Genomic DNA, 25,956 nt, shown 5'->3' with positions numbered 1-25,956 from the left:
CTGTAACAGTGACCCTGTTTCCAAGGCTCTTTGGACATCAGTGATAATTATTTGAACACCACAGTGCTATTTTGCTAAGTATTTGAGAGGAAAAGCATTCAAAATGTTATGCAACTTGACCCAAAGAGGTTTCCCTGAATTTCTCTTCTTAAAGTCATTTATTTTTCTCTTCAAATCTAAACCAGATCTTGCCTACCAATTCCCTGCATCTACTGAAGTCTGCTACCTTGAAGTCAATAGTCTGTCTTACTCCCGTGCTAGATTTTCACCCTCCTGTTTTCCACAATGCAAACAGTACTAGCTAGGAGACATTGCTAATACTTCCCCTTTCGGTACGCCTGGGGGGAATCTAAAAACTGATCTGACGCATACATTGATATGAGAAATTTGACAAAAGATAATGTCACATTCATACCTGTTGAACTCTTTACTATAATAAGCTGAAAATCCTACAGAAATATATTGCAGCGACTTGTTTGAGAGGGATGAATTATTAGCCACCTCGATGGCACAGCCAGATGTCCCACAATTCCGTACCTGGTCATTTCTTTATTAGGAGTAAGAAAAGGCCACAGGGGGAAGCAACAGACTAAATGAAAAATATTGACCATACTAACGGATGGAGGAAAAAGAGTATTGAGGGAGGCAGTAAACAGAAAAAGATTAAGTGACGCCAGAAGCAATCGCGGTTGTGGGATACAGAGCAGGAAGGAGAATGCCGATAATGCAGCGCGGATATTCGGGAGGAACAAGAGCACATGAAACAAGTCAGCCTGTAGGACGGCCCACCGTGCCTGGAAAATCCAGGGGGTGAGGTACACCAAACAGTAAAATCTCAGGAATCAAGACAAAATTAACACAGTAACTATGGCTCATTACCAACAGAATCGACAAGGCTAACATAAAGCAGTAACTCAGAAACACAAGAACGGTACCATACACTCTGAGCATAAAAACTTAGCCAATAAGAACAACAAAGAAGAATTAAATGTGAAGTGCCCCTTGTTCTGCACGTCGGTTAGCACAACGCGGAGCAAAGCTGCTGACAGACCCCCGCGGCTGCACCGGGGAGAAGCGAGGTAACCGCACCAGGCTGGGGCTTCCTCCTCTGGGGTTCAACTCTGCACTGAGAGCAGCAGGGAACTGGACAGAGCTTCTGAAGCTTTTAACTCTGGAGTTAAGAACAACACAGAATGCATTGCCTGCCCCAAGTCTGTACAGATTTTCTTTATAAAGCATCAGGTGCAAAGAAATATCGGTATCTGGTGAGCCCGGGGAAGGAGGGGGAGGCAAAAGGCAGAAGCAGGGAGCCCAAGGGCAGCTCTGAGGGGCAGGTGTGCCACCGACCACGCCGCCGCACAGAGAAACATTGCTTCCTCGGATCTCGGCCTTCTGCTTCGCTTCCCTCTTCCAAAAGGATTACAAGCACCCTTTTCTTAGCAAAGCTCCTAGAAATGCTCCCAGAAACCATCTGTTTCTATAAAGGTATTTATAAAGCTGCTGCGGAAAGCTGCCCTTCGGCCTCGGAGAACAATTGAGCACCTGTGACACAACACCCAGCAGAAATCTCTTCAGGACTTACACGAGGAGTTTAAAACCACCAGTTTTGCCCCAGCTCGCCTCCTCCCGTGCCTCCGACCCCCCCCCCCGCTCCCCGCCGGGCCGGGCCCCGGCCGCAGCCCCCCGGCGCCCACCTCCCTCCAGCGCAGCTGCCTCAGGCTGATCTTCAGCGCCTCCAGCGACGTCTTGGCCTTGGAGCTGTCCACCGTGACGCGGGGCCGCCACCGCCGCCCGCCTCGGCCCCCGCCCGCCTCCGCTCCGCGCCCGCCCGAGGCCCGCCCGCGGCACGGCCCCGCCGCCTCCCGCTCCTCCTCGTCCTCCTCCCGCCGCCCGGGCAGGGCCGGGGACCCCGGGGCCTCCGCCGCCTCCCGGGCTGAGGCGCAGTCCCCGGTCCCGCTCCCGGCCGCCTCCATCCCGAGCCGCCGCCGCCGCCGCCTCGGCCCGGCCCCGGGCCCCGGCCCGCCCCCGCGCGTTGCCATGGCGACGCCGACGCCCGGGCGGGCGGGGCGGCGGACGGAGCGCGCGAGGGGCCAGCCACCGCCGGTGCGGTGACGTCGCGACGCCGCCTCGGCCATGTTGGGAGCGGGCAGGGGCCGCCCGCCCGTGCCGGGGAGGCCATTTCGGAAAGGGGCGGGGCGCGGCGGCCATGTTGGAAGCGGGCGGCGGAGGCCGTCAGCCAGCGCCTGCCAGCCGTGGGGCTGAGGGGTGACACGTCCCCTGTCCCAGTCAGTGTGGGCGGGCGGCGCCCAAGTCCCCTTACACCGAGATAAATCAGGGATTTTCTGCTGTGGGCTGCCACTGGGCATCGGCCCCTTGTCCTTGTCCAGTGATATCCAGCTTGCTGCCCTGGACCACTGTATGATTAAATAGGTTCTGTATCTACCCCAATTATTTGTACTGAAAGCTGCCTGGAGAAGCTGCTCTGGAGGCATATGGCTGGCAGACCCACGCTGGGCCTGTTGCTCGGGGACATGCTGCCCGAATGGCTCTGCAGCCCCAAATCTGCAGGATTTGTACTGGAAACGTCTTCCAAGGCACCTGCGTTCAGTGTTGCACGACTTCAGCTGAATACCGTGCTTCTGGAGTCACTCTAAAGAGCAATCTCTGTATTCAAACACGCTCCTACGTTGCTGGAGGGAATCAAAAGCACAGCAAGAAAACACAAAAACCATTTGTCGTTTACAGTGTCAATAACTAACAATATTACGTGCAGTTGTGTGAACCCCGCACAATATTAATTTACTAGACACGATGAATACGAGAACACGCGGGTGAACTGCCCCGGCGTCCCAAAGGACAGCAAAAAGTAGAGACGGGCAATGCCAAAAGCAGGACGGGCCGAGGAGGCTGCGTGGGGCCGGCTCGGGCAGGAGGTGGCGCTGCGCCCCCTGGAATGGGGCTCGAGGGGGGACAGAGACGGGAATTACCCGGATTCCGTGAAATTGCTGTCCCTAGACTCGTTTTCTCGATCTGTAGAAAGGGCAGGACTGAAACAGTATGTCAGGGGGAAAAAATCACTTGAATGAAAGCTAAATTTAAATAAATGCAGCAGAATTTGGGACTTCCAGTTAGCTATGAGTTAAAATAGAAATGTCATGTCAGGAGGATTAAGCTCCTGACTCGGGAACTCCAAAGACTAGGATGAGAGGTGCACATATCTTTTACCTGCTCGACCAGGTTTAGAAACATCTGGATTAATACCTCACCCTCATCTCATGCTTCCTGGTATTTTACAGAAATCAAGGCACAGCGTGTCACTAGCTGTCACAGGACATGCGGACCCTTTTCCACAAATCATCAGCAGTTTACAAAGAAAGTTTGTTCACCCAGATACTCTCTAACAGCCAACTAGAGCATCAGCTGCATTCCTAACAGTGCCTGCGTTTTTTCAGTGCCTCGCCTATCTTCTGCCATTCACCCTTGTAGGCAAAGAAACTAATTAATTAATTATTTACGACATTGTGTCTTACAATGTGACGTGACCAGGAAAGTGAGATCACAGCTCGCTCTTGCTTGCTCTCTGGTTGATATTAAATGACGTGTTTTTTTTATAGCTGAGACAATCCATAATTGAAAAGTTGGGAGCATTTCACTGTGCCAACAGGAGCTCGGCGGGGCTGTAACTTCAGCAGCAAAGGTCTGTCCGGGGATTGCCTTTTCTGCGTGCTTCAAAAAACACTGTTTAAGGGCACATCCTGGCTGTCTCACCAACCACCACCAGATGGGAGCAACTGTTGGTGTCTGCCAACCGGAGTGTGATTTAAAGTGGTGACCTGACTCGGGCTGCCTCTGATTTTACTGCCAGGCTCCTGGATGAACACTTTTTAAAACGTATTTTAGAGATTTATCATCACCAATGCCAGCAGTGCTGAAGGAAAGCCAGGGAAATAGTTAAGATGGGTCAAGGCACTATGAGACTTTGGAGCATGGGAAATCCCAAACTAAATGATTGCAAAGGAAAAATATTTGTGTATCTAATTATTACATATCCACATTTCTTATAGCCTATTAAGGTACTAGTGCTTTCTCTATCAGAACAGCTGTAATACATCAGATACCTGGTTTGCAGTGTGTAGTATGGATAAAACCTTCATTTCATGTTGAGATAAATAGGGATGGTCTGCGGTGTACAGCATGAAGTCTGACTGTACATGATACTTGGGTACTGCAAGGTAGGGGAGTAAAGTATAGGTTTAGTAGTAATGAGCTAGCAAGGTAATTCAGAGGGAGAGTGTATCCTGCTGAAAATTGCAAGCTGGATCTACCAGCAAGAGGATTCTTCGTTCATTTGCAGGGATATTCTCACTGAAAGCCTAACTCTGAATATTACACTTTCGCAGTCAGTAAATTGAGCAGTATGGGCTTCTCATCATGACAATGCTGATCCAAGCACCTCTCATACTGAAGACGAACCATACTGCCAACCTGTGGTATACCAAATTCATGAATCAGACATGGGAGCACACTAAGCTTATGAGTTTAATAGGTTGCAATGTTTTTCTTAAACTGTGAATTTGAGTTCTAGTAAGCTTTTTTGTTGCTGAGTCTGGATCAAAATTTCTAGCGTTTCTCTAGCATTGTAAGAACAATAAATGTATTCTTTTCTATATTTTTCTTTCTTTTTTTTTAAAGATAGCCCAGACAAGTAAAACATTAAGTGGCACATAATGTGTAAAACGAACATACAATCTTTTTAAAATATCATATAAAACTGGGCTCCTGCCAGCCACAAAGTAAGAATTACTTGCAGAAATACTCTAGCATACCGTTTTGAAAAAGAACACATTCTTTGAGCTCCTGTATAAAAATAAGTTACTCATTGAGAACTATCCATCCATTTCTGAAGTTTATAGTTCCTTTTGCAATAAAGGTGAGTATCTTCTGTCAGTTGTACTTTTGAAAATCAATAGGAAAGCAATGTTTTATAAAATGAAATGTCAGAAGAAAACATATCCAGTAAACAGACTTGGAAAACGTCAGTGTTGTTATTATGCTTCTCAGACTGGGTTTAAATTTGTTTACATCAACCTATGCTTCCAATATTTATGTTAGACCACTGCAGATTTGTGGTTGACCTACATATGCAAACAAAACATTTGCTGCATATTTGGGAAGGGGGGATTTGCATGACAGAAGATGATGAAAATATGCATAATTGTAGATGACATTTTTCATTCCCGAATCCTGCTGCACAGAACTTTGGAACTGGCCATGCATGAAAGAGGCTTGCAATTCTAATGGGCAGATTTCCTGGCTATGCTACAAAGCTGAACCGTGAAGACCTTAAGCTTCTGTTTCTTCTTGAGAGACACAAATCTGCTATAATCACCTAACGAAGCAGACCCCGTACTTGCAGAGAACACATGACGCTGACTGAGGAGGACTGAAAGAACGACGCTGGAGTAGCCTGTTCCACATGTCACTTTTGAGTTCACATCATATGGCACCTTCAGAGACTCACTGAAAGATTTTGCTTGTGATTTTTTCCCTGTTTTCTTCAAATCCCTGATACGGCAGAGGGTAACATCACACAATTTCAGTTAACAGTACCTTGCCTCCACATTTCACCACACAGCACCATTTATAGGATGTGGTTGGTGCCTCCAGGCTTAACTGGTTAAACAAAGATTTTACTTTATCACCCAATGATCATAAACGATAGAGAGTTATCTGATGTAGGAGTAACTGCAGGACAAAATGTTTCTGAATAACCTTTTCCTACCATTTCTTCCACCTTTATTTTGATAATTTACTTATACAAAAAAGTTAAGCAGATATTCTGATTTGTTCCCAATGTTTATGTTAAACTGAAGGTCCAGACCAATTCATTTAAATGAAGGTTGGGCACCCGCATTGTTTGGAATAGAATTCTCTACCTCTCTTTGCTTCCAGATCTTCTTTTTCACTAGGGGAGAGGACAGCTTCCGAGAACAGAGGGAAAAACACATACATAACCCTCTGACCTCGCAGTAGCTTTGTAAGACAACATTTCATGGCCTTGGAGAACTCCTGACATGCTGTTCCCCTTGAGTCTCTGTCTTAACTTTTGATCAGTATTTTAAGATATCAAGAAAAGCCAACAAGCCTTGCTGTGTGGTAATGCTGTTTAATTTTGCTTCCCTTGAGTAAAGGAAGTGACTGTGAAGGAAGTAGAACACATCTGAAATTTTAGAAATCCAAAAGCAGTATACATTTTTTTTGCCTCCACTAGCAGAGCATGTTGTTCCTATAATAGCCTCTCCTCCCTTGCCTCCACATCAGCTCATCCTGCTCTGTAGAAGGAGGGGACAGAAGCTGGTTGTTAGTATTATGTACAGAAATAACTCCCAAACTCTTAAACTATTATACACAACTGAGCTAAAATCCAAAGTCACTGAACTTAGTGAAAAGTTTTATTGCTTTGCTGCAAGCTCGGATGATTCACTTGTATTCTTTCTGTACTGTAAAGCCATCAGTAAATCAGTTATGTCCCTTTGGTTTTAATCTATTAACTTTTACTGCAGTAACTGCCGATTCTCAGTAACTATAAATTGGGCATACTTTGCTTCATTTTGTCCCTTTATTAAATGTAAGCAGCATTTTTCTGTATTCAAGTGAATACACATCTGCTGAAGATTGGCAAGTGAATTCAGCTGCTATATGTCACAAGGCTGTCCACTGGCACACTGAAAGTCTGCTACCATGAAAGTACACCAGAGACTTCGCTGTAAAAATTGCAGCAGAACAAGTATTAATAATGCTAATAAAAATGGCATGACAAAACCAGATCCGCTAAGATAGTAAACTTGTAGAGATCTCTCAGATCTTACGAGTATGATATGGATGTGATTTCCCATAATGGAGCTTTTATCTGCCGTTACTGGATGTCGGTGTGGTTGTTCTTCCTATGTCACATCTTATTTATCATTTAAAATCTTTGCAGTTCTGCAGAGCAGAAATAAGTGCTTAAAATGGTTAGCAAAAGGGAGGAAAATTTCTTGGCATCAAAACCAATTCTCCTGTGGAAAGCGTGCAGTGCCTCTGCAACTTCCCTATCTGAGTTGTGAAGGTGGGTTTTGGAAGAAACCTGACAGGATCGGATGGGAGCAACAGCGACCTTCCATGCAAATCAACCAAAGAAACAATTAAAGGACACGCTATAAATACCCACTACCTGATTTACATCACATTCAAGGTCCCTTCAAATTAGGAAACTATAAAGGAAGAGAGATTTCCATTTGGAGCGAATGTCGATGCAAAGAAACGTGCATGTGTAAGGGAAAGAGTAGGAAAGAAACCTTGGTAGCTGTGCCTGAAAAAGAAAGCTGATACAAACCTGCTCTCTGCAAGAACACTTGAAGCTATGAGCCAAGAAGCTGTCTTTGGTGCTTAACTCCCACCGTGTTCAGAGAAATAGGACTTTCTAAGTGTGCTTTGCACATCAAAGGAATAACTAGCTCAGTACCTCCATCTGATGCAAACACCCACTATGAAGTTTGGCTAACTGCTCATGTCAAGAAAGGGTAATGCCTGTATACTAAATCTGTGATGATATGCTGTGTAACAGTTTAATTCCACATATTTGCCCAGTTTTATTATCCAGAAGGAAAGACATAGTTTTCTTACCTGCAGTGGAGTAAGAGAATTTTCTTTGCCCAGCAAAGAAACAGAAAACTAATGGCTTCGTAAGTTTAGCAGCCTTCAGACTCAATTCTCAAACACAGATCCAAACCATTAACCTTAGAAGAGCTAAGCCCTATGAAGAGTTCATGGAAGTTAATGAACACGGAATATTAAACAACTCCATTCAATTGTGATATAACAGTCTGGCACTGCAAGCTTTATTAAATCACAATCGCCTTATTTTTCCCAGGATTCCTGTGAAATGTTTCCATCCTCCTACCCAAAGGATTTTATAATCTGCAGGATACTGGAGAGCATCAGAACTGAAATAAAAAGCTCATTTTTATTATTTCATCCTGTCTACCAGATTAAAAGATTTGACTCTCCCAAGCAAAGTCCACATGCTCCCACTCACATGGGAACGCTCTTGTGTCAATGGGAGGGAAATGAGGAGGAGCTTTCAGCAGCTCAGCACCGTGACAGGTTCATGCATGCCTCAGTTAAAATGCAGTATTGCAGAATCAATGTTGAGACTCGCTAGTAGTGGCTGTGTTAGGCTTTCTTCTCTTACTGGTTGAGCTTCACTGGCGTTAGCATCAAAGGAAGCACAAGCACAGGCTGTGCCCAGATGACTGAGTGGCATCTCCTTCTCTTAGGGCTTAGGAGAACCAAGGGACTGCATTTTGCTCCATCACTCCAAGGCCATTTCCACACAAAATCTAGGTTTTTCATTCAGGTCAACAGATCTTTTTTTATATCAGTATTTCTACAAGATAAGTGCCATGAAAGGTTCTAAGTAGACAAAATCAACAGATAACTAAACCGATGACTCTGCAAGTGAGACGCGTATCTAGGCTGATTTTGAGTTATGCTGAATGAAAGAGTGCATGCGGATATATTTAAATATAAAGGTACTGTAACATTGTAACTCGGAATTAAAAAAAAAAAAGAAGCCTGTCTGGAAACAGAAAAACAGCACAGACGCTGGCCACAGAACTCATCCCAGCACAATGTCCACAGTGCCAGAATGAGCTGCTAATACCACAAAGTACTGGAACATGTAGACTCACAGTCAGTGAACCAACATTAATTTCTTGGACTTTTTCTCGCTCTCTTAATTGTAAGTTTCTGGATTTTTGGCTCTTGTCCATCTCCCTTCTGACTTACCAGTCTTCAGAGGTGCCAAGAAACTCAAGATGATTACTCTCATGAGTTGGAGACAGGGAATAGTGTGCTGTCTGCCTGTGGCCAAAATTTTCTCTCCTGCTAATGTTAAAGCCACACAAAAGGTGGTGTCCGGCAATGTCCAAGCATCCAGCTGGGTAGTTATTTGTATGAAAGTTAAAACTGATCGCTCAAAAATTAATTCTTAGGAAGCCAAATTAAATCAGTCAGAGCAAATATAAGCCTCATCCCCTTGGGTTCTACACAGTTTACATTTCTGAGCGTTCCTGTAAATGACAGAGAGCGCAGCTGTACTAACAGCTGGAAGGCAAGTCGTGGGTCCTGCCACCAAGCTGTGCACGGCCCCGCACCCATCCGTACCTGTGCTGATGCCTGCTGAGAACCTGCTGCTCAGGCACATCGGGCATCCCAGGGCGGCATCTGCGGGGGCTCTCCTGCGTGCCGGCAGTGCTGCACCCTGAAGACAAAGCTGGGAAGAAAAGAACAGCCTAAGTGCACAGCAAAAGCCCAAAATCCTGGCAGTGTATCGAGTCGGTCAGTGGACAACAACTGTGCAGGCTTCTAACAGAGGGCATGTGTTAATTACTAACAAAGCTAAGTCACATTAAAATGGGACATACATAATTGTTTTAGGCCACCATTTGTGCACAGAAGTTGCAGTGAGATCCTAGATCATTCTGTACAAAGTCTTGTTAGAATTTCTAACAAAGGGAGTGCAGCAGGTGCTGCTGAAATTATACAGCGTGACTTAAACTGTCAAAAAAAAAAAAAAAAAGGCAAACAATTCAACTAGGACGAGCCTCCATCCTTAACCCTTCGTCTCACAGCACGGCTCCCAGCCAAGGCAACACCAGTGCCGGCTCCGAGGCGTGCTCTGGACACGTCCAAGGCTCCACACCGAGAGATAGGAACTGGGGATCGGTGTGTGGGGACCGGCGGTGCTACCGCAGCGCTCCCCGCTGCTTCCAGGCACACCGGGCCGGGGCAACCCCCCACGGACAGAAACCCGGTCCGACAAAAGCTCCATCGAAACTCCAGCCAGCTCCCTGCCGGTTTCGGGCACGCAGAGGAGCCCTTCCAGCGCCTCGGTGCGGCCTCCCCTTCCCCGAGCCGCTCGCGGCGAGCTCTGCGCCCGCCTGGCGGTGCCTCCACACCGGCTGCGGCCGGGGCGGGCCCCAGCGGGCCGGGTCCGGTGCCGGCGGCCGCCGCCCCCCGCATCACATGAGGGAACTTCGGGCCAATGGCGCTGCGGCGGGGGCCGGGGCCCCGCTCGGTGCCCGCGGACGCTCATTCAAAACGCGGCCGGGTCCGGGCACCGCCAGCCCCGCGCCGTCGCCTCCCCATGCCCCGGCTGCCGCCCCGAGCCGCCGCGCAGCCGGGGGGCGCCGCCGCCAGCCCCGGGGTTCCGCGGGGCCGGGCGCTGCCCGCCGGGATGCCCCCCCCCGCCATGCCCCCCCCCGCCGCGCCCCCCCCCGCCGCCGCCGCGGCCTGAGCCGCCCTCGCGGCCGGCCTCCCGCCCTCCCTCCCTGCCGCCGCCGCGATGCCGGTGAAGAACCGGTACAACCTGGTGGACGATGGCTGCGACTCCCGCGTCCCGCTGCACAACGAGGAGGCCTTCCAGCACGGCATCCACTTCCAGGCCAAGGTGAGCCGCGGCACGGCCCCGCTCCCCCTGCCCGGGGCGGCAGGGAGGGAGGGGGCTGCGGGGACACCGCCTGTCGGAGCCCCCCCCCCCCCGGCACCCAGGGGCCCCCCAGGGTCCCCCCCCTGCGGTGCTGGGCCCTGTTGCAGAGCCGGGCCCGCTGCCAGCCGGTCCCGCACCGAGCGGCCCCGGGGGAGGTCGAGGCCGGGGTCTCGCCGTGCCCCCCCCCCCCCCACCCCAGTCCTGCCCGCAGAGCACCTCTGAGGTGCCCCCAGCCCCGCCACCGTGCAGCCGGGTGCTGGGCCTAAGGAAGCCTGAAGAAAGATGCCAATGAACTATGAAAGCTTTACACTTAATATCACGAACAGGTTCTTTTTTTTTTTTTCCATTTTTTTAAGCTATTTAATGCTTACAAGCCTCGTCTGCTTCATTTATGAACTGATGAGGAAAGACCCCTCCTGAGAGGGGCAGGTGCCAGCTGCACGCATCCTGGCTCAGGCTGGCTCTGCCCCATCGCCGTGCAGGGTCCCGCTCCTGCCACAGCGAGGTGACAGCTCCCAATCCCCCTGGAAAGCAGCAGCTGCTACCTGCTGCTGAAAAGCACCTCATTCCTTACCTTATTCCTTGTTCCATCTGACCTGACCCCTGCTTGAGAAGTGAGACATGGGAGGGCTTCATTTAAATGCACGCAGTCTTGGGGTATCAGAAGGAAATACGGATACTGTCAGAAACTTCACACTGATCATGAAAGATGGTCTGGCACTGCACCACCACCAAGTGAGCAACTCAGTGGACTTGGCATTCTGTGGACAGTGCAGGGAATAGGTTTATAATTCGCCTGGCAAGAAGAATTGCATTTTGCTGGAGCAACTCTGGGGCTTTCTTCCCCTCTTTGCAGGTGGCCTAACACAGATTAGAAATGGAATTCACGCCTGCTGTCTCCTGAGCTGGAAAGAAGGGGAATGTATTCAAATAAAGCTTTGAAACATGGATTTTGTGCAGTCTGGTTTTCCTGCTAAATGAGCTGCAAGATTTAAATGGGATGTAAGGATGAATCTGAACAGACAGTTGATCACATCTTAAAAATCTCTTCCTTAGGGGAGAAAAACAATTAATCTTTGTTTCTTTTTTTAAGTTAACATTTGCTATACCACAAACTGTGCTGAGAACAAAAATCTTTATTTTTAAAAGATGTGAACAGGCTGTACCTTTAACTGAGCGCAATGGGCTTCGTAAGAGTGACAGCTTTAGGCACCCAGAGCTATTCAGAGAGCGGATCGCTGCTGAAAGGCGTGTGGGTCTGAGATGGGGTGTGCATTACCTTAGTAACGTGCTCGCTCCGTTCTGTTCTCGTCTGCTTCTTCCAATGAGGACACTCACTGTGGGCACATCAGGCAGCTGCAGCTCAGGATGACAAGGCTGCAGCAAGCAGCCAGGTGTCTGACACCAGGCAATCTCCCTGGCCACTTAGTCTCTAATTTCCGCATACCAAACCGTATTGCTTGCCCTATAATCTTCAGGGACAGATGTCACAAGGTCAGAAATGGGAACTGCATGTGGAAAGGTGGCTGCGTGCACAGGAGCACAAGCACCTCAGCTCTGCTAAAGCAGGGAGTTTGGGAGAATCTTGCGTGGCTCTGCTGTCACCAGCTCTCTTCCTGCCCCACCTGTGAATCCGCCTTTGGCAGGGCGGCCCGTTCCTGTGCAGCTCTGCTCTGTGCAGGCAAAAGCCCATTGGGAGTACTCGTGACCACGCTGATGGCCGCCTCAGAGAACAAGATGCTTGCAAACAAACAAGGCGTAGCTCTTGAGAGACACTGACATGCCCTTGCAGTGAGGGCAGAAGGAAATCCTGGCTCCTCTTTCCCTTCCCTGCTGCTCTCCAGCTCTCTGGCTGGAGTGGTTTGGCTCTCCTGTGGTTTACCAAAGGACACGCCTGAAGTTGCTGCTCTTAAAAATGCCATTTTGCAAAGGCATTTACAGAAACATCAGAAAGAACAGATGACCTTTCAGATCGCTTGCGGTATTTATTTCAAGGCAGATAAAAGACCAGTAAATACTGAGCCAGGAGAACTCATCTCTGAAAAGCTCTATTATGCATAAGTTTTCAGGATAAAACCCATTGCAAGCTGCAAGTGTTATAGCAGAGAAATTAACACAGAACTGTGTCAGTAACAGTGACAGCTCTGTGGCTGCTCTCAAGGAAGTATTTCGTCTCTGTTCATAGCTGTTATCACATTAAGTGTTTGCAGGGTTCTCCTGACTAGCTGCTCCCTTTTTCCTCCCCCTGTCTCAGTGGAACAAACTCCAAAAAAAAAAAAAAAAACAGCTTGGAGCCAAACATGACTCGTGAACCAAGCTCTCAAAATGGGGACTAAGCTTTGTCACCTGCCCTCTGTCCCGACAGACCCCCCGGGAAAACACCAGTGCCAAGCTCCTCGTCCTGCACCAGCCCCCGCTGTCGGATGAGGACACTTGCCCCCACACCACTCACCCTCGTGCTCAGGCAGCATCTCCCTGCCCTGGACACGTGAAGTCTCTCCTCAGCAGAGCACTGACAGCACGAGAGAACAGGCCGCCAGCTTGCAGAGAGCTGTAGGTGTTGGGGGCCTGGCGGCCACCCCCTGCCTCACCTTTCAGCCCCGGAGCAAGGGGCGCTGCTGCCCTGCTAGGACTCGATGCTCGGGTGTAAATCCTGGGTGCCACAGGCGGCTGCTATGGCGTCGGTGCCAGCTCACCCAGCAGCTTGGTTGGGATTGCAGCTCCGTTAAGCTTAGTTAAGAACCGCTGGTATAGGACACAGCTTGGAGTGTTTATGGGACTCTGCAGACAGGTGAACGAGTCCAGCCAAGCAGAAGCGGTGTCCAGGGGGAAGATGGTCCCGACTGAGAAGCTAACCCAGAACTGTGAGCCCGTTCCAGCAGGGCTGGTTATCGCACACCCTGGCAACTGTCTAACTCTCATGTGCTTTTAGCTCTGAGTCCTTTAAAAGCAGATGTGGGGAGGAATGACAAAGGATGGATGGTCCTGTTTTCAGACCCGCGGGACTGTGATTTGATTCGCAGCAGACGTTGCCGTGCAAAGCATGGGCAAAGGCACAGCCAGGACCTGAATCCGGTCACAGACTCACACCCAAAGTTAGGAGTTAACATCCCCCTAACTTTGATAACACTATCCACAACACATATCCCTACCATGCTCTGGGTTAAGAGTATCTAACCACGCAGGGACTAATTTGATGAGAGATGCAGTTTGTTCTGAAGAAGCCTACACAGTTAACTCGTGCGTTACTTCACAAACCATCTCACTGTTCTGTCTTTCAGTACATCGGTAGCTTGGATGTGCCCAGGCCCAGCAGTCGCGTGGAGATTGTGGCAGCCATGAGAAGGATTCGGGTAAGTTCAAAAGAGCTGAGTCTCACGTGGAATAAAAGGTTACCTTCACGGGAGTGACGTGGTTGCAGTGTGCTGTTCTGCGTTTTCCTCTGTCTCCCCCTTCCTACCTGGAGCTCAAATCTCAGTCAGGATTGTAACTTGCTTCTCTAGAAACTCCCAAGGCATGTTAGGATAGACCTGCCCCCCTGTTCTTTGCAGAAGGATCAGTTAGCAGAGCTCAAACATAAAACCCTAGCCTCTGCCAAGCAGGTATGGGGATTCTCCTTGAACCTAAGAGATTTATTTAGCCTGTTTTTTTTGTACAAAAAGCAAAATGAACACAATCTGCTTCACAAAAGCACTCAAATTCATTGACAGTTCTAGGTACATTATGTTATTATATACTGAAGTATCAGTGACCTGGCAGATGTTATGCATGTAAATCCCATTAGACAAGACTTTGTGGATTCTGCTGCTCATGGATTAATTCACTGTTTTTTCCCTGTCCTCCAATACAGTTTTACAGTTCCTGTTTCTCATCATCAAGTCTGTACTCTTCCTCCTCTAGCCCTTTACTTTTCAGAACAGCCTGTGAATGGTCACCAGATTTAGCAGTGATAAGCTTTGTGGCTAGCTTACATCTGCTTCATGTTCACGTGCATCTACCCCAAAAGGCAGTGCAGCCATTGTGCCTGGCCGAAGCGTTGTGCGGGTCTTAATTCTGAGGTTGTTCGTATGGCTCACATCAGCTGAAGCAGGTTTGAGAATCTTCCATTTAAAGCTTTGAAGGGATTATCCTATTCTCCACCCTTCCCCCTGCAGTGTTTAACCATCTATTTTTCATTTAGAATGGTGCTTTTTAAACTTAGCCTGTAAGTGACTGGGGAGCTGATGTATTCATCTCCAGCCAGGCTCAGAAATGACGTTCTGTGCCTGCTCAGACTCTCAGCACAGCTCTTGCTCAGAACACAGTGCAATCACAGTCTAAATTGCCTGGTTATTTATGGAGCAGGTGAACACCAACAGGAAGCAAAGGCAATAGGTGCGGAGGACTGGGCCAGTTCAGATACTGGTGCAGCTATTAATAAGTTTTGCTCTGAATCGATTTGTTGGCATTTTGACAGTGCACAGCAAAAGCGGCTTCTTATGATCTTTGAGCAGGTAACACCCTTGCAAGAAAAAGCAGGTAATATTTCAATCCCAGTTTCCAGAAAGCGTTACGTTCTGTTTTCACACCTGCTATTGCCCCAGTGGCACAGTATCTAGCTCTGAGTCGTGGCAATGCCATAACACGTTCAGGTGCTACGTGAGGCATGTAACAAACCACTCTGCATTTCTGGATGCCATCAATTAATCTGATCGCACAATATTTTTAAAGTAGGCACCCTGTATTCTATACTGGATTTTTAATCTTGGGAGCCCTGTCCAAAAAGGGAGGGCTTCCCTTTTCATGCGTGTATTGTACAGCAGGATCTCATTCAGACGCTTCCTGGCTGCTGAGCGGAAGATGCTCCTCTATTGAAGATAGTTAATTGGCACTGATCCTTAATTAGAGCATAAAGAATGAACTGGGAGGTCTTTGAAGAGAGTTCTAGTGCATAGAGTACACAACCTAGGAACTGAGGGAAGATGGGGGTTATTTATGTAGCATTCATTTGCATGCAGCGGCCTTGTCTATACTGGAGTCTTTTCCCATGGGCTCTCAGCAGAACCAGTTATAACTGGGAGGAAACACTGGGAGAAGCTATTGGTGGAAACTAGTATTTTGCTACCACCTTATTGTGAGTGGTAGCGTCTGTTTGTGCTGCGAGAGCGAGCAGGGTCCTGCGGCCCTGCCAGGCCTTGCTGAGGGCACGTTCTGCTGAAGCTTTCATCCTTTGTGCGCCCCAGTGTTCAACTGGAATTCTCTACTGGAGCGGAAGAGAAGAGACACGCAGCACAAGCCCTAGCACAACATCGCCTGTGCTGCCCTGGGTGCCCTGCGACACGGGAGGAGGCAGCACTGGGGCAGGCAGGGCTGGGAGCCAGCTGAGCATGGGGGCAGCCCCTGGCAAAGCCCGGCTGTTATTCGTGGCTTCTGCTGCTCTGAGAGGGGACCACAAGGAGGATGAGGAGTTAGAGCGCCTCTCTTTAGGGAGTCACAGCCCTCTTTTTCCAGGCTTGACAGAGCTGGTTACTCTAGTTACTCATTAGTAAGCTAATACAAGCTCTGAAACTGCCTTCCTACTCCTAGGTCTAATTCTGGTCTCCAGTCTGTGATTAAAAGCACTTGCCCCAGGGAAAAACCAAGAGCTACGTAGCACTCAAAGTTGTCCGTACAGTGTGGGAAGAGAGAGAAGGTGGTAAGAAAAGCAGCAACTGGAGTTGTTAAGTCTACTCCTTGGCACCTTGCTGGCCTGTGTTTTGTACTGGGCTCCTTTGCCAGTTGCATATGAATTATGCCAGGGAGCCTAGGAGGAGTTCAGTGGCATTCTCCCCGCATCAGCAGAGCGGTCTGCTTGCAGAGTTCAGGACATGCAGAGTGCTGTGGGACGCTACTCCCAGACAGCCTCAAATGACAAGCTTTAACATTAGCCTGCTGCAATCATGATCTGTTCTTTTGCAGAAGGGATTTAAGATGCACTCTCATAGTAAAGCTTAAATCCATATTTCTTACTGAATGGATGCTTGTGGAATTGCTAGCAATACTCCATTAGTCACAGATTAGATTCCCATTTCATAACAGGCTGGAAAAACCTTGTCTCGTCATGTTCTATGCTTCCACTGAAGGGAATGCAAATGCAAGAGGTAGAACAGGGAAGTTGCTGTTCTTAGCTCCCCATTATGCAGAGCTAGACAACTTTAAGTTTGCTAATCCTCCCCGTGGCTTATTAGTTGCATACAGCTGCCATGTTATTATATGATCCTTTGAGTTCAAACTAATCCCTCTACCTCCTCTAAGACCTGGCAGGGGAGGTGATGAAATTAGTTTGCCACTTGAATGAGTACACACTGTGCTCTGACAGGCACATCAAGTTCCAGGTGCTGGTGAGGAGAGTCCAGCTCCCTGCGGGCACCCAGCGCTGCCAGGCGCCCCACCGGCTGTCTGCTGCTGCTGCCCGAGGCCATCCAGGTCCGGGCGTCTGGCAGCACCCACTCAGCTCCTGCCCTCGGAGTCAGCGTGCCAGTGCTGGCGTTCTGCTCAGGTGGATTCATCTGCAGATACTGAGCCTTCTCATCACTCTAGGAATTTATCTACAACACAAGATTTTTCTTCCTACAGCAGTCAAGTGGCAGCTAATATGAAGAATGTAAAGTCCTTCTCAGGGGCCCAAAAGGCACCACAATTCAGCAGGGTCACTCTCTCCCTAGACACACTACTCCTGGCTGCCTTTTAGAGGACAGTTAAACAGACAAGTCCTCCCTTTAGCCAGATGAAGGCTCTCACTGGTAAGGAGGAGATGTTGTGGAGCCCAGGTAACAACGAAACTACAACATTAGCAAGAAGGCTTTGCTGGCAATGCCTATGGGTATGGCCCTGGGCATACAGATGAGCTCTGTAAAACAAAACGTTTCTGAAGATCCTGAGATTGCTTGGGAATCTTGCCCTGAGAGACCAAGGAATAAATGGCTTGATGTGGAAGGTTAACATTGCAGCATGTCCTGCATCCTTTCCCCAGCTTCCAGAGCTAACACTGACCAGAGGTGAGGGTCAGCTGTGACCTGCCTGGAGCAGCACTACCCTCAGCTGAGCCCTGCACAGATAGCCCAGCAGCCATGGTGAAGTGCTGCTATTTTGAGAGGCGAGTTTCCAAGGACACTGTAGGAACAGTGCCCAAGCCCATCACCCCTACAGACAACCTCCTGACAGCAATTCCCTAATTCACTCCATTTAATTACCTTTAAGGCAGAGAATCAGGCTCTCTGGAATTTGCACTTACAGTTCTATGAAGCCTAGACATTTCGGGCCTGTTTGGGACTTGGGCAGGTATTAACACTCAGAAAGCAGCCAGATGTTGGGTTGCTAGTTCAGTTTAATCATTTCATTAGGGCACAGGCTACTGGTGCTGGGCCCACCCAAGCACCAGGATGAACTAACAGGAGGGAGGCATCTCCAGACTAACATGTTTCTGCTGTTAACCTCCTTATTTCTTACACTTAAATTAACTGAGAAGTCCTTTCTCCAGAGTCTAGTGTGCCACAAAAGCAGAAACATTTATAAATCTTGACACAGGATGCATCAGAAATGCTGAGTTCTCCTTGGCGTGAGAACCAGATTCCCACTTCAGCCTCCTCTTTATCCTGATCATTTTTTGCTGCATTCATGCTCTTAAGCAGAGGCTCAGCGAATTGCAGTTTGTCAGTGTAGTATTCCAGTGAGGAAGTTCAGTCTAGCCACACAATAAATCATACTGACTGCCAAATATCAACCGGTAGTGTTGAAGTGTGACATGACATCAGTTTAAATCCAGATGAGTGGAAGTCAGAGTCCTTCAGTGCACCCTGGTGAAGCAGAGGAGGCAGGGACAGCTGTGCAGACAGCAGCTCCCACCTGATGGCTGGGCAGGCTTCATAGGGCAGCCTACACTGAGAGCCATGCCGGGCTGTAAATGGCGAGGGCTCAGGAGCAAATCTGGGTGTCATTTGTCTGCTCGTGCTACAGGAGAGGAACCAGGCAGACAGATGGCGGAGGGCAGGGTGGCTGCCTTCAGTCATTTCAGTTTAATTTATCACCGTGTGGTGGGACTCCAGAAATAGAGATGTTTAACAGACTTGACAATGAGATTCTTCTAGAACACAGTTCCTTCAGTTTTCCTAGGCAGACACCCTTCCTACTACAGGAGAGAAGTTTGCCAAGATTATCGCTGCGTAGATTTCTCTGAAATGTTCTGCCTATCAGCCCTTCTTTACTTACTATGCACGGAGCTAAGCTTTCCTACCAGTTTCACATTAAGCTGAGCTGGAGCTGTGTTCAGTACTTTAAAAAAGGGGGGGGAAAAAAAAAAAAAAGCTGAACTCCCAGCTGGTGGGTTTCTTGGTCAGTCTTTGCAGCCTCTCCCACTTTAATGAAGTGGTTGGCTCTGCTGCAGCTGAAAGACAGGCTCAAGCATGGAAGTTCCCCTGTGCAGCGATGGAGCACTTGCCCTGGTATAGACCTCTGTAGCTGCATGCCAGGCTCTGTTGGTTTTGGATGGGAGTTTGTTCTGCTGCAGTTCCTGAAGGGCTTTTCCTTTCAGCCTCTTTGGAAGAACATCCAAGTGCTCAGCTAATGACAGCCCTGGGCTGTGAAAGAAAACTATGCCAATTTCTTAAAATATTTCAGCAGTCCTCAAACTGCTGGTGTGGACCTTTCTTTAATTCTCTGAATGCCACACACCTTCCTTTCATTTACAGGATGGTACAGAAAAAACAGGTGACAGTTCTTACATGGTTGGAGTATAAAACACCAGCATCTCACGCGTCTGCTCCAAACTACTAGCACAGCCTGAGCCAGCTAAGGACACCGCTGATAGTACAGTGTGGGGAATACGTTCCATGTTTGGGTGGGTAGCCAAGTCCCATTTACTAGATGCCTTGAGAGAGCTGGCAGGAGAGGAGAGCCACCTCGGTTCATCTGAGGCCTTTACATAAATATTGTCATCACACAGTGGCATTCACTGATGAACAGCACTGCAGAAGACGGTCCCATGCTGTGACCACGGGTCCAATCAACATTTATATTGACAAGCATACAGGCAGGCGTCAGGCCTTACAGAAAGATGAGAGGAATACTTCAGCTAAACCAGTTTCCCTAAGCCTGCACATTTCTCTTCCTCCCCTCTACAAAAACGACAGTATATGCTACCCCAAAGTATGCTCCAAAAGAGCAGGTCTTTTTCTAGGATGCCTTCCCTTCTCCAGAGAACCTCGCAGGGACTGCATGCTCTGGTACACATTAGATCAAGCCTCTAGCCTCCGGAGCTCAGTGGTTGTAGGTGTCCTAGTCTACGTGAGCATGTACTAACTTGCTCTCATACCTTTCACAGAAAGTCTGCTGTCAGTTTTGGCTGTTCTGCACAGCAGAGGCAGTACATGATCGGGCTACTGCCAGTCCTCAGCAGAGGCTGCAAGCCTACCCCAAAAATTTAACTGGAGAACTGACACTAGAGACTTCACTTGGAGAGAGATTTACAAGAGATCATGGAAAGCTTTTGTCCTCTGCCTACTCTCTGGATCTTTCTGTACTTCCATATCCCTGTCCAGCAGCCCACACACCTTTGCCTGCATCACCACCTGTTACCTGCTTTAACTGGGGGGGGTACCAGTCGACACCAGAAGCTACAGGCACAGAGAAGGCCAGTCTCAGACAAGCAGGTTAAGAAAGCTGGGAATAGCGCAAGGGCATCGAGAGCAGATGCCTAGCAAGGCATCCTCACCACGTGGCTCTCCTCCCTGGGGAACAGAGCAGGGCTGTCCCATTACCCACAGGAGGGCTCAGCTCCAGGGTCATTCCAGGTACTCCCAGGGTCCCATCCCCGACAGGCATCTGATGCAATTTAAGGTTTCTATCACACAAGATTAAGCTAATTGGTTTTACCTTTCCAGGCCCTGGCAAAATAGAGCAAGTGTTTTCAGGATGGTAATTAAGCGTTAATTGCAGCTAAGTTTAGCCCTAATGCTTCATTAGTTTGTTTCCCTCTATGTGTTACAGCTCAAGCAGAGTCTCCTGTGTGGGGATCAGGGTGGGCTTCCAGGGAGCCCCAGGAGCCCCGCTCTGAGGCGCCCACCGAGCTGCCCCTGCACCTTCTAGTGGGAGGAGAGCTGTGGAGGCGCTGGGACTGGGAAGCCGTAATCCTCATCCCAGCTCTGCAGGGCACTGGTACGCCCAGACACACGTGCTAGCCTGCTTTTGTGGCACAGAGGATTTGGCATCCCTTCCTAGGGCTCCTTCACCAGAAACACTGCCGCCTTAGCGGGCTCCTGGCCCACACCATAGGAGGGCTGGTGGCCTCAGCATGCGCAGCTGGTACTGGAGCTGCTGATACACAACACCCTGCTCTGCTAAAAAACAATTTACAGTTCACCACCTGCGTTAGGCTCCCCAGCCTCTGTACTGGTTTCACAGAAGATAACAGACCCGAAGGATGTGCCGCAGGAGACATCAGCCACATCGCAGGCCTTACCTTCGCGTGGCAAGGGCGCTGTTGGATGCTGTGGAGGGTGGGCAGGGGACAGTAGGGCCTCTGCTGGGGCAGAGCTGCGTCTCCTCATCTGGTCCCTGCCTCATCTCCACTGAGGTCTTCCCAGCCCTGGGGAGACCTTTATAGGCTCCCGGTCCCAGCATGCCCTGCCGGGCCCAGCACCTCCCCTGCCATGAAGGCAGTGGGGCCCTGGAGGCCCTATGGTGTGGGTAAGGCTTTGTGGGGCTCCCTGCAGCTTCTCTGCATGTGTTCTCCAGCCCACGGTCACCTCGGCAGGCTCAGGCACATTTCATACGTACGCTGCTTTACTAGCCATACAGAAGCATTAATTTTTATAAACTGAAGAATTAGCTTTAAAAACGTGGCAGCTGCTTTCCTAGAACTGTCTGCCATGTCTTGGACTGGCTCAAGCTTTTTCCATCTAATTTCTGTTCCTCATGTTATCATAATGCAAAGGGAAGAAGCTTTTAAAGAGTTGTTTTTGCAGTGGCATCATGCGTGGTGTTTCTAAGCAGCATAGTGTGGCTGTGGTAGAGAACTGACTACACTCTGCTTGTGCATCTTGAGTGGGAGGAGAGGAATAAACACCTTTTAGATTGAATCCATCCATCTGCTGGCTGCTTGGGGATGTCTCACCGTGCCAGAGGCTTAGAATCTCCTGCAGGTTTCTACCCTGCTCGTCTCCATCCCAAAATCATCTCTGGACTTCTTGCCACAGAATAATAAGTTGTCTTCTGCCACTTCTGAGCTGAAATTATGTGGACTGGTTTAGCTGTGACTAAGTGCCACTGTAACAGAAGTCATTTTAGAGCTTTTTTCTGTAGCCTCATGCTATGACCTAGTTTTCCAGAGGGGACTGGCTATTATAGATGCTTCAGTTCTTATACCCTGTTCAGATAATGTACTATGTTTGATTGATAACAGATGGACAGAGGGACCACTCAGTGAAATGTGCCATCTCTAAGCAACAGCGACCTTTCAATGCCTTTCTGAGAGAGCTGAAAACTGGATGGTTTCTCCAGTGAGGGGGTGGAACTAGACAGGCATATTCGTATTGTTTTGCATAAGTCATGATGGATTGAAGTTTAGCTGAAGGCTAATAAAATCAGCAGTTAGATAAAAGCTAAATTAAAATGTTAGTACTAAATAGAACAAGACAGAGCTCTTTGTGTGATGTTAGATCTTGGCATTGAGGCAGGTACCTTTTAATTGTAAAATAAAGTGGCTTTAACAGTGTTACTATTTTACAGAAGCTTTTGAGTTCACTAGCTAAAATACCGGCATATGAGATCTCTGCAAAGCTTTTATCTAGTTTGAAATAAAGTAGTTTTTTTCAGCAACTATATTACTGGTTGTAGAGTATTACAGAGATGAAATATAATGGCTTTCAAATTACATTCTGGTGTAGAGCAATCAGCCATGATTCAAAGCTGCTTCTTTATTGGTGTCTGAAAAAATGTAATTGAGATGGCAACCAGAGTGGCTGCAAGCACATTGGACTAGCTCGTTAATGAGGAGGTGCCTTAATCTGAGTGACAACTGTGTGAGCAAGGGCACATAAACTGGGGCTGACCATGGCATGGAGTGCCTCCGCTATGCTGGTGGATTGGAGAGACCCTCCTCGTGCATCTAAGGAGTACACTCCTTGATTTCTGACAAAATAATGTAACCTAGTGCTTTGACTGCAGCCTTACTGGTTCTTAGGCTGTGTCTCCATGGGAGAAAGGCTAGACCTGCTGCCTTTGTAGATGCTGTACTGATTGTTGTCTAGCACAAGAGTCCTTCATACTTTATAGATCACTGTTCTGAGGAGAGGGAGACCTGGGAGACCATGACCACAAAGCAAAGTTAAGCCTAGCAAAATAAGATTTGCAAACCAGAGCTTGGTTCTGCACTTGCTTTCTTCGTTCTTCTTTAGCTCTGTACTAAATGAGGCCCGAAGGCAAGCAGAATCCATACTGCTTAACATAATACAGTGACAAGTTACTTCATGTTTTCACTAAATAACTCCATGATAAATCTACAGAATAAAAATCTTGAACGAGTCCCTGGAGGGAGGAATACTTTGATGAGGGAACAGGGATTTTTAATAGGCATCATGCAATGGTTTTCTTTTTTTTCCTGCAGCAGTGATTAGACATTCTCCAAATGGCCTTTCCATGGGCCAGATGGGTTGCTTGGACTAATTGGCAACCGCCTGACTGTTTTCAGGACACCTGAGTCACTTCCCCCTTCCTCCATCCTTCTGTCGCTGCTGCGGCTGGTCATGCTTTACCACCATGCAGTGGGTCTGCTGGAGAGGAGGATGTGGCCTCTTGCATTGCAGAGAGCATCACGGCCCTGAATCACGGCCACCTGCACGGTCAAGTCTGACATACCCCCAGCTATCCCAACAAACCCTCTGAGCTCCAGAGGTTTCTTCTAAAAACAGCTTATTTTTGCGACAGGTGGAAGAGCAGTGAGATATGTTAAGACTAGATGTAGCGTGGTGGGAGGAGTAGGCACTCAGAGCTGGCTCCAGGAGGGTGCTTACTGTTCAGGCACATGTAGTAGGAGTGGCCCAAATGCTGGTGTCTGCCACCAATACCTGCCGCCTCACCGAGAGCTGCTGGGGGTCTGCACCGTGCCCAAGCAGGCAGCCTGCTATCCAGGACGGGCTGCCAAAGGCAGCTGTTTGCAGGCTGTACAGCTCCATGCTTAATGCCTGGTTTAATCCTTTAAGGGCTTTCAGGTACTGATTCCTGAGGAATCAGTGGGACCCCATAAACACACCAACCTCTCCTGTTAGAGAGCAGAAAATGTGGCATTGGGACCTTTGCTTTGAGTAGGGCACTTCTGTCCTGCACCTACTGCAAAATCAGCTGCTAAGGTTCAGTGATCCCAAGGCACTGTGGGCTGGTTCAATCCTGCTGCGGCCTCCTGTGGTTAACGATTACAAGGTCTAAGCTCCCAGACCTGGAACATTAGGTTCTTCCCCTGTTTCTGCCTAGGGCAATGCCGGTCTCCACTCTCTTGTTTCCCTGCATCCAAGCCCAGGCTGCTTGCCTTGGCCAAGTGCTCAGCTGTGATGCTCTGGTGCAGTTTTGGTGATAAATACTGATGCCACAAAACCCTCCTTGTGCATACTTCCTGCTATCTAAACTTGGGCTATGTTTCTCATCATGATTCACTAACCTCATTAGCTCCCCCGAGGCTAAAAGAGTCCTTGAACTGTTTAATATTCTTAGTTTTGTAAATGACACAATTAGCACTGATTTTTTACTCTCATCTAGTAACAGTCTTGTTTCCAAATTGGAGAATAAGATTTTACAGACAGCTTGAGAACTCAGAGACCTTCCTTTAGATTTGGGAACTGCCACAGAGGAAGGTCACCACAGTCTATTGGCGATTTCATTAGTGTTCAGTAATTTTTAACAAAGGACAACGTGGTGAGAAGCGGGTGCCAGCTGCACTGCGCCTGGCTGCTCGGTGCCTTCGCATCGGGGCAGTGTTTGCATGTGACTGACCCCTGCCCACGGGCAGCCTGGCAGCAGAGGTGTGCACTCCTTTCCTCGTTGGCTGTTGTTGTATTACAGAAACGCTCCTGGGCAAGTTTCTAAACCCATTTACATTCCCTGTGTGTTGTTCAGAACAACCATGATTCCTTCTAAAATCAATGGGAATTGCATGCTCTAGAAAATCCCTTACAAGCCACATCCGAGCATTAGACCTGCCTGCTGGTTTTACCAAGGAGGCAAGCTGCTTCAGCCGGGAGCCCTGCACGCCAGTCTTTGCTAACAGGCATTACAGGCAGGGCTGCGGTGGCCCTACAGCAACTGACGCCCTCCAAGCTCAATGGCCTGTTCTGGCTGCACTGCTGGTACTCGCAGATGCAGACCCGTCCTTTTTGTGCGGCTCTTGGAGGCCAACAATAACTCTGGGCTTTCTGTAAGAAATGTTTCCTCAAGTGGAACTGTTGGAGATTGATAGTATTAACAGCTACACAGGAAAGTCTCCTGGCCTGGGAATAAAGCAGATTATTTCAGACCCTGACTGTCTCAGACCAGGACATAGCAAGGCTGTTCATGAAAGTAGCTGGCACTGAGAAATGGAAGGGTTCATCTGCACCCGGGGCTTGAGCTAGCAAAGGGCTTTCTGCCCTGAAAGAGAAGGGAGCCTGATTGCACCTAGCAAATGAGGCATGAAACCTGGTCTGCACCGAGCAGCACACTAAGCAGCTCAGCATCCCTCACATTCTCATTCTGGTCTAGTTTGTAATCGAGCGCTGTTCCTGAATGCAAATGGAGCTCAGGTCTTCACTCTAGCTTAAATTCTGCTTGCTCATAGCTGGAGATGCACGACCAGCTTCCTACCTCTGCTGCAGCTACACAAAGAAAATACTAATTTCTCAGGGTGGTGGCTAAGAGAAGCCATGAGACACGGGGCTGGAGGACAGCACCCAAAACGCATATGGTGCACGATAGCACGTTAGAAGCCAGGAGATGGTCCCTCCCTGCAGCATTTGCCAGAAGCAGGTGTTAGTCACACAGATGTAGCTTCTCCAGCTTTTCTCAGGAGCAAACTAGATTCTTCCTAAGAACATCTCCCCTGCTGCCTCTGATCTCCCTCCCCAGGGCTCGCACATCTCACTGGTGTTGCCATGTGAGCAAGCATGTCAGGCTCACAGGAAGGAATGGGACGGGACTGAGTGTACAATGGGACTTCGGGGGGAGCAGCAGAAATCCTCAGTTGCTCCCTGCTCGTGTATTTGTATGAGCAGCATCTCGTGGCCTGGCCCTGCTGGCTTGGTGCTGTGGAACTGTCACTAGCAGGGGACAAGCTGTAACCAGAACAACCGAATGAAATAGAAAATGAGCATCCTTGTTTTGCATACGAGAAACCGATGCTCAAAATATTGTTACCTTCCCACAGCCACATAGGGGGTCTGAGTCTT

General features: G+C 48.8%; 4 protein-coding genes across 10 annotated transcripts in view; 3 read left to right on the top strand and 1 right to left on the bottom strand.

Annotated features, from left to right (window-relative positions):
• TTLL11 (tubulin tyrosine ligase like 11) overlaps positions 1-1,973 on the bottom strand; it is a 43,725-nt gene extending 41,752 nt beyond the window's left edge. Inside the window, 1 exon segment of the mRNA XM_035555362.1 lies at positions 1,695-1,973. Within this exon segment, the coding sequence (XP_035411255.1) occupies positions 1,695-1,973 (279 nt within the window).
• MRRF (mitochondrial ribosome recycling factor) overlaps positions 1-25,956 on the top strand; it is a 217,363-nt gene that overhangs the window by 99,735 nt on the left and 91,672 nt on the right. The gene's annotated exons all lie outside the window — the stretch shown is intronic.
• Positions 1-25,956, top strand: part of MORN5 (MORN repeat containing 5) — a 173,696-nt gene that overhangs the window by 99,729 nt on the left and 48,011 nt on the right. The window lies entirely within an intron of this gene.
• The window catches only part of LOC118252268 (carboxyl-terminal PDZ ligand of neuronal nitric oxide synthase protein-like), a 31,657-nt gene continuing 16,076 nt past the window's right edge, over positions 10,376-25,956 (top strand). The window contains exons 1-2 of the mRNA XM_035555361.2: positions 10,376-10,492; positions 13,813-13,884. Of these exons, the coding sequence (XP_035411254.1) occupies positions 10,388-10,492; positions 13,813-13,884 (177 nt within the window). The 5' untranslated portion in view covers positions 10,376-10,387. The remainder of the gene's footprint in view (positions 10,493-13,812; positions 13,885-25,956) is intronic.

The sequence above is a fragment of the Cygnus atratus genome, chromosome 19 (genome assembly GCF_013377495.2).
Source record: "Cygnus atratus isolate AKBS03 ecotype Queensland, Australia chromosome 19, CAtr_DNAZoo_HiC_assembly, whole genome shotgun sequence".
NCBI classification, from domain to species: domain Eukaryota; kingdom Metazoa; phylum Chordata; class Aves; order Anseriformes; family Anatidae; genus Cygnus; species Cygnus atratus.
This window is presented reverse-complemented; position numbering and strand designations above follow the sequence as displayed.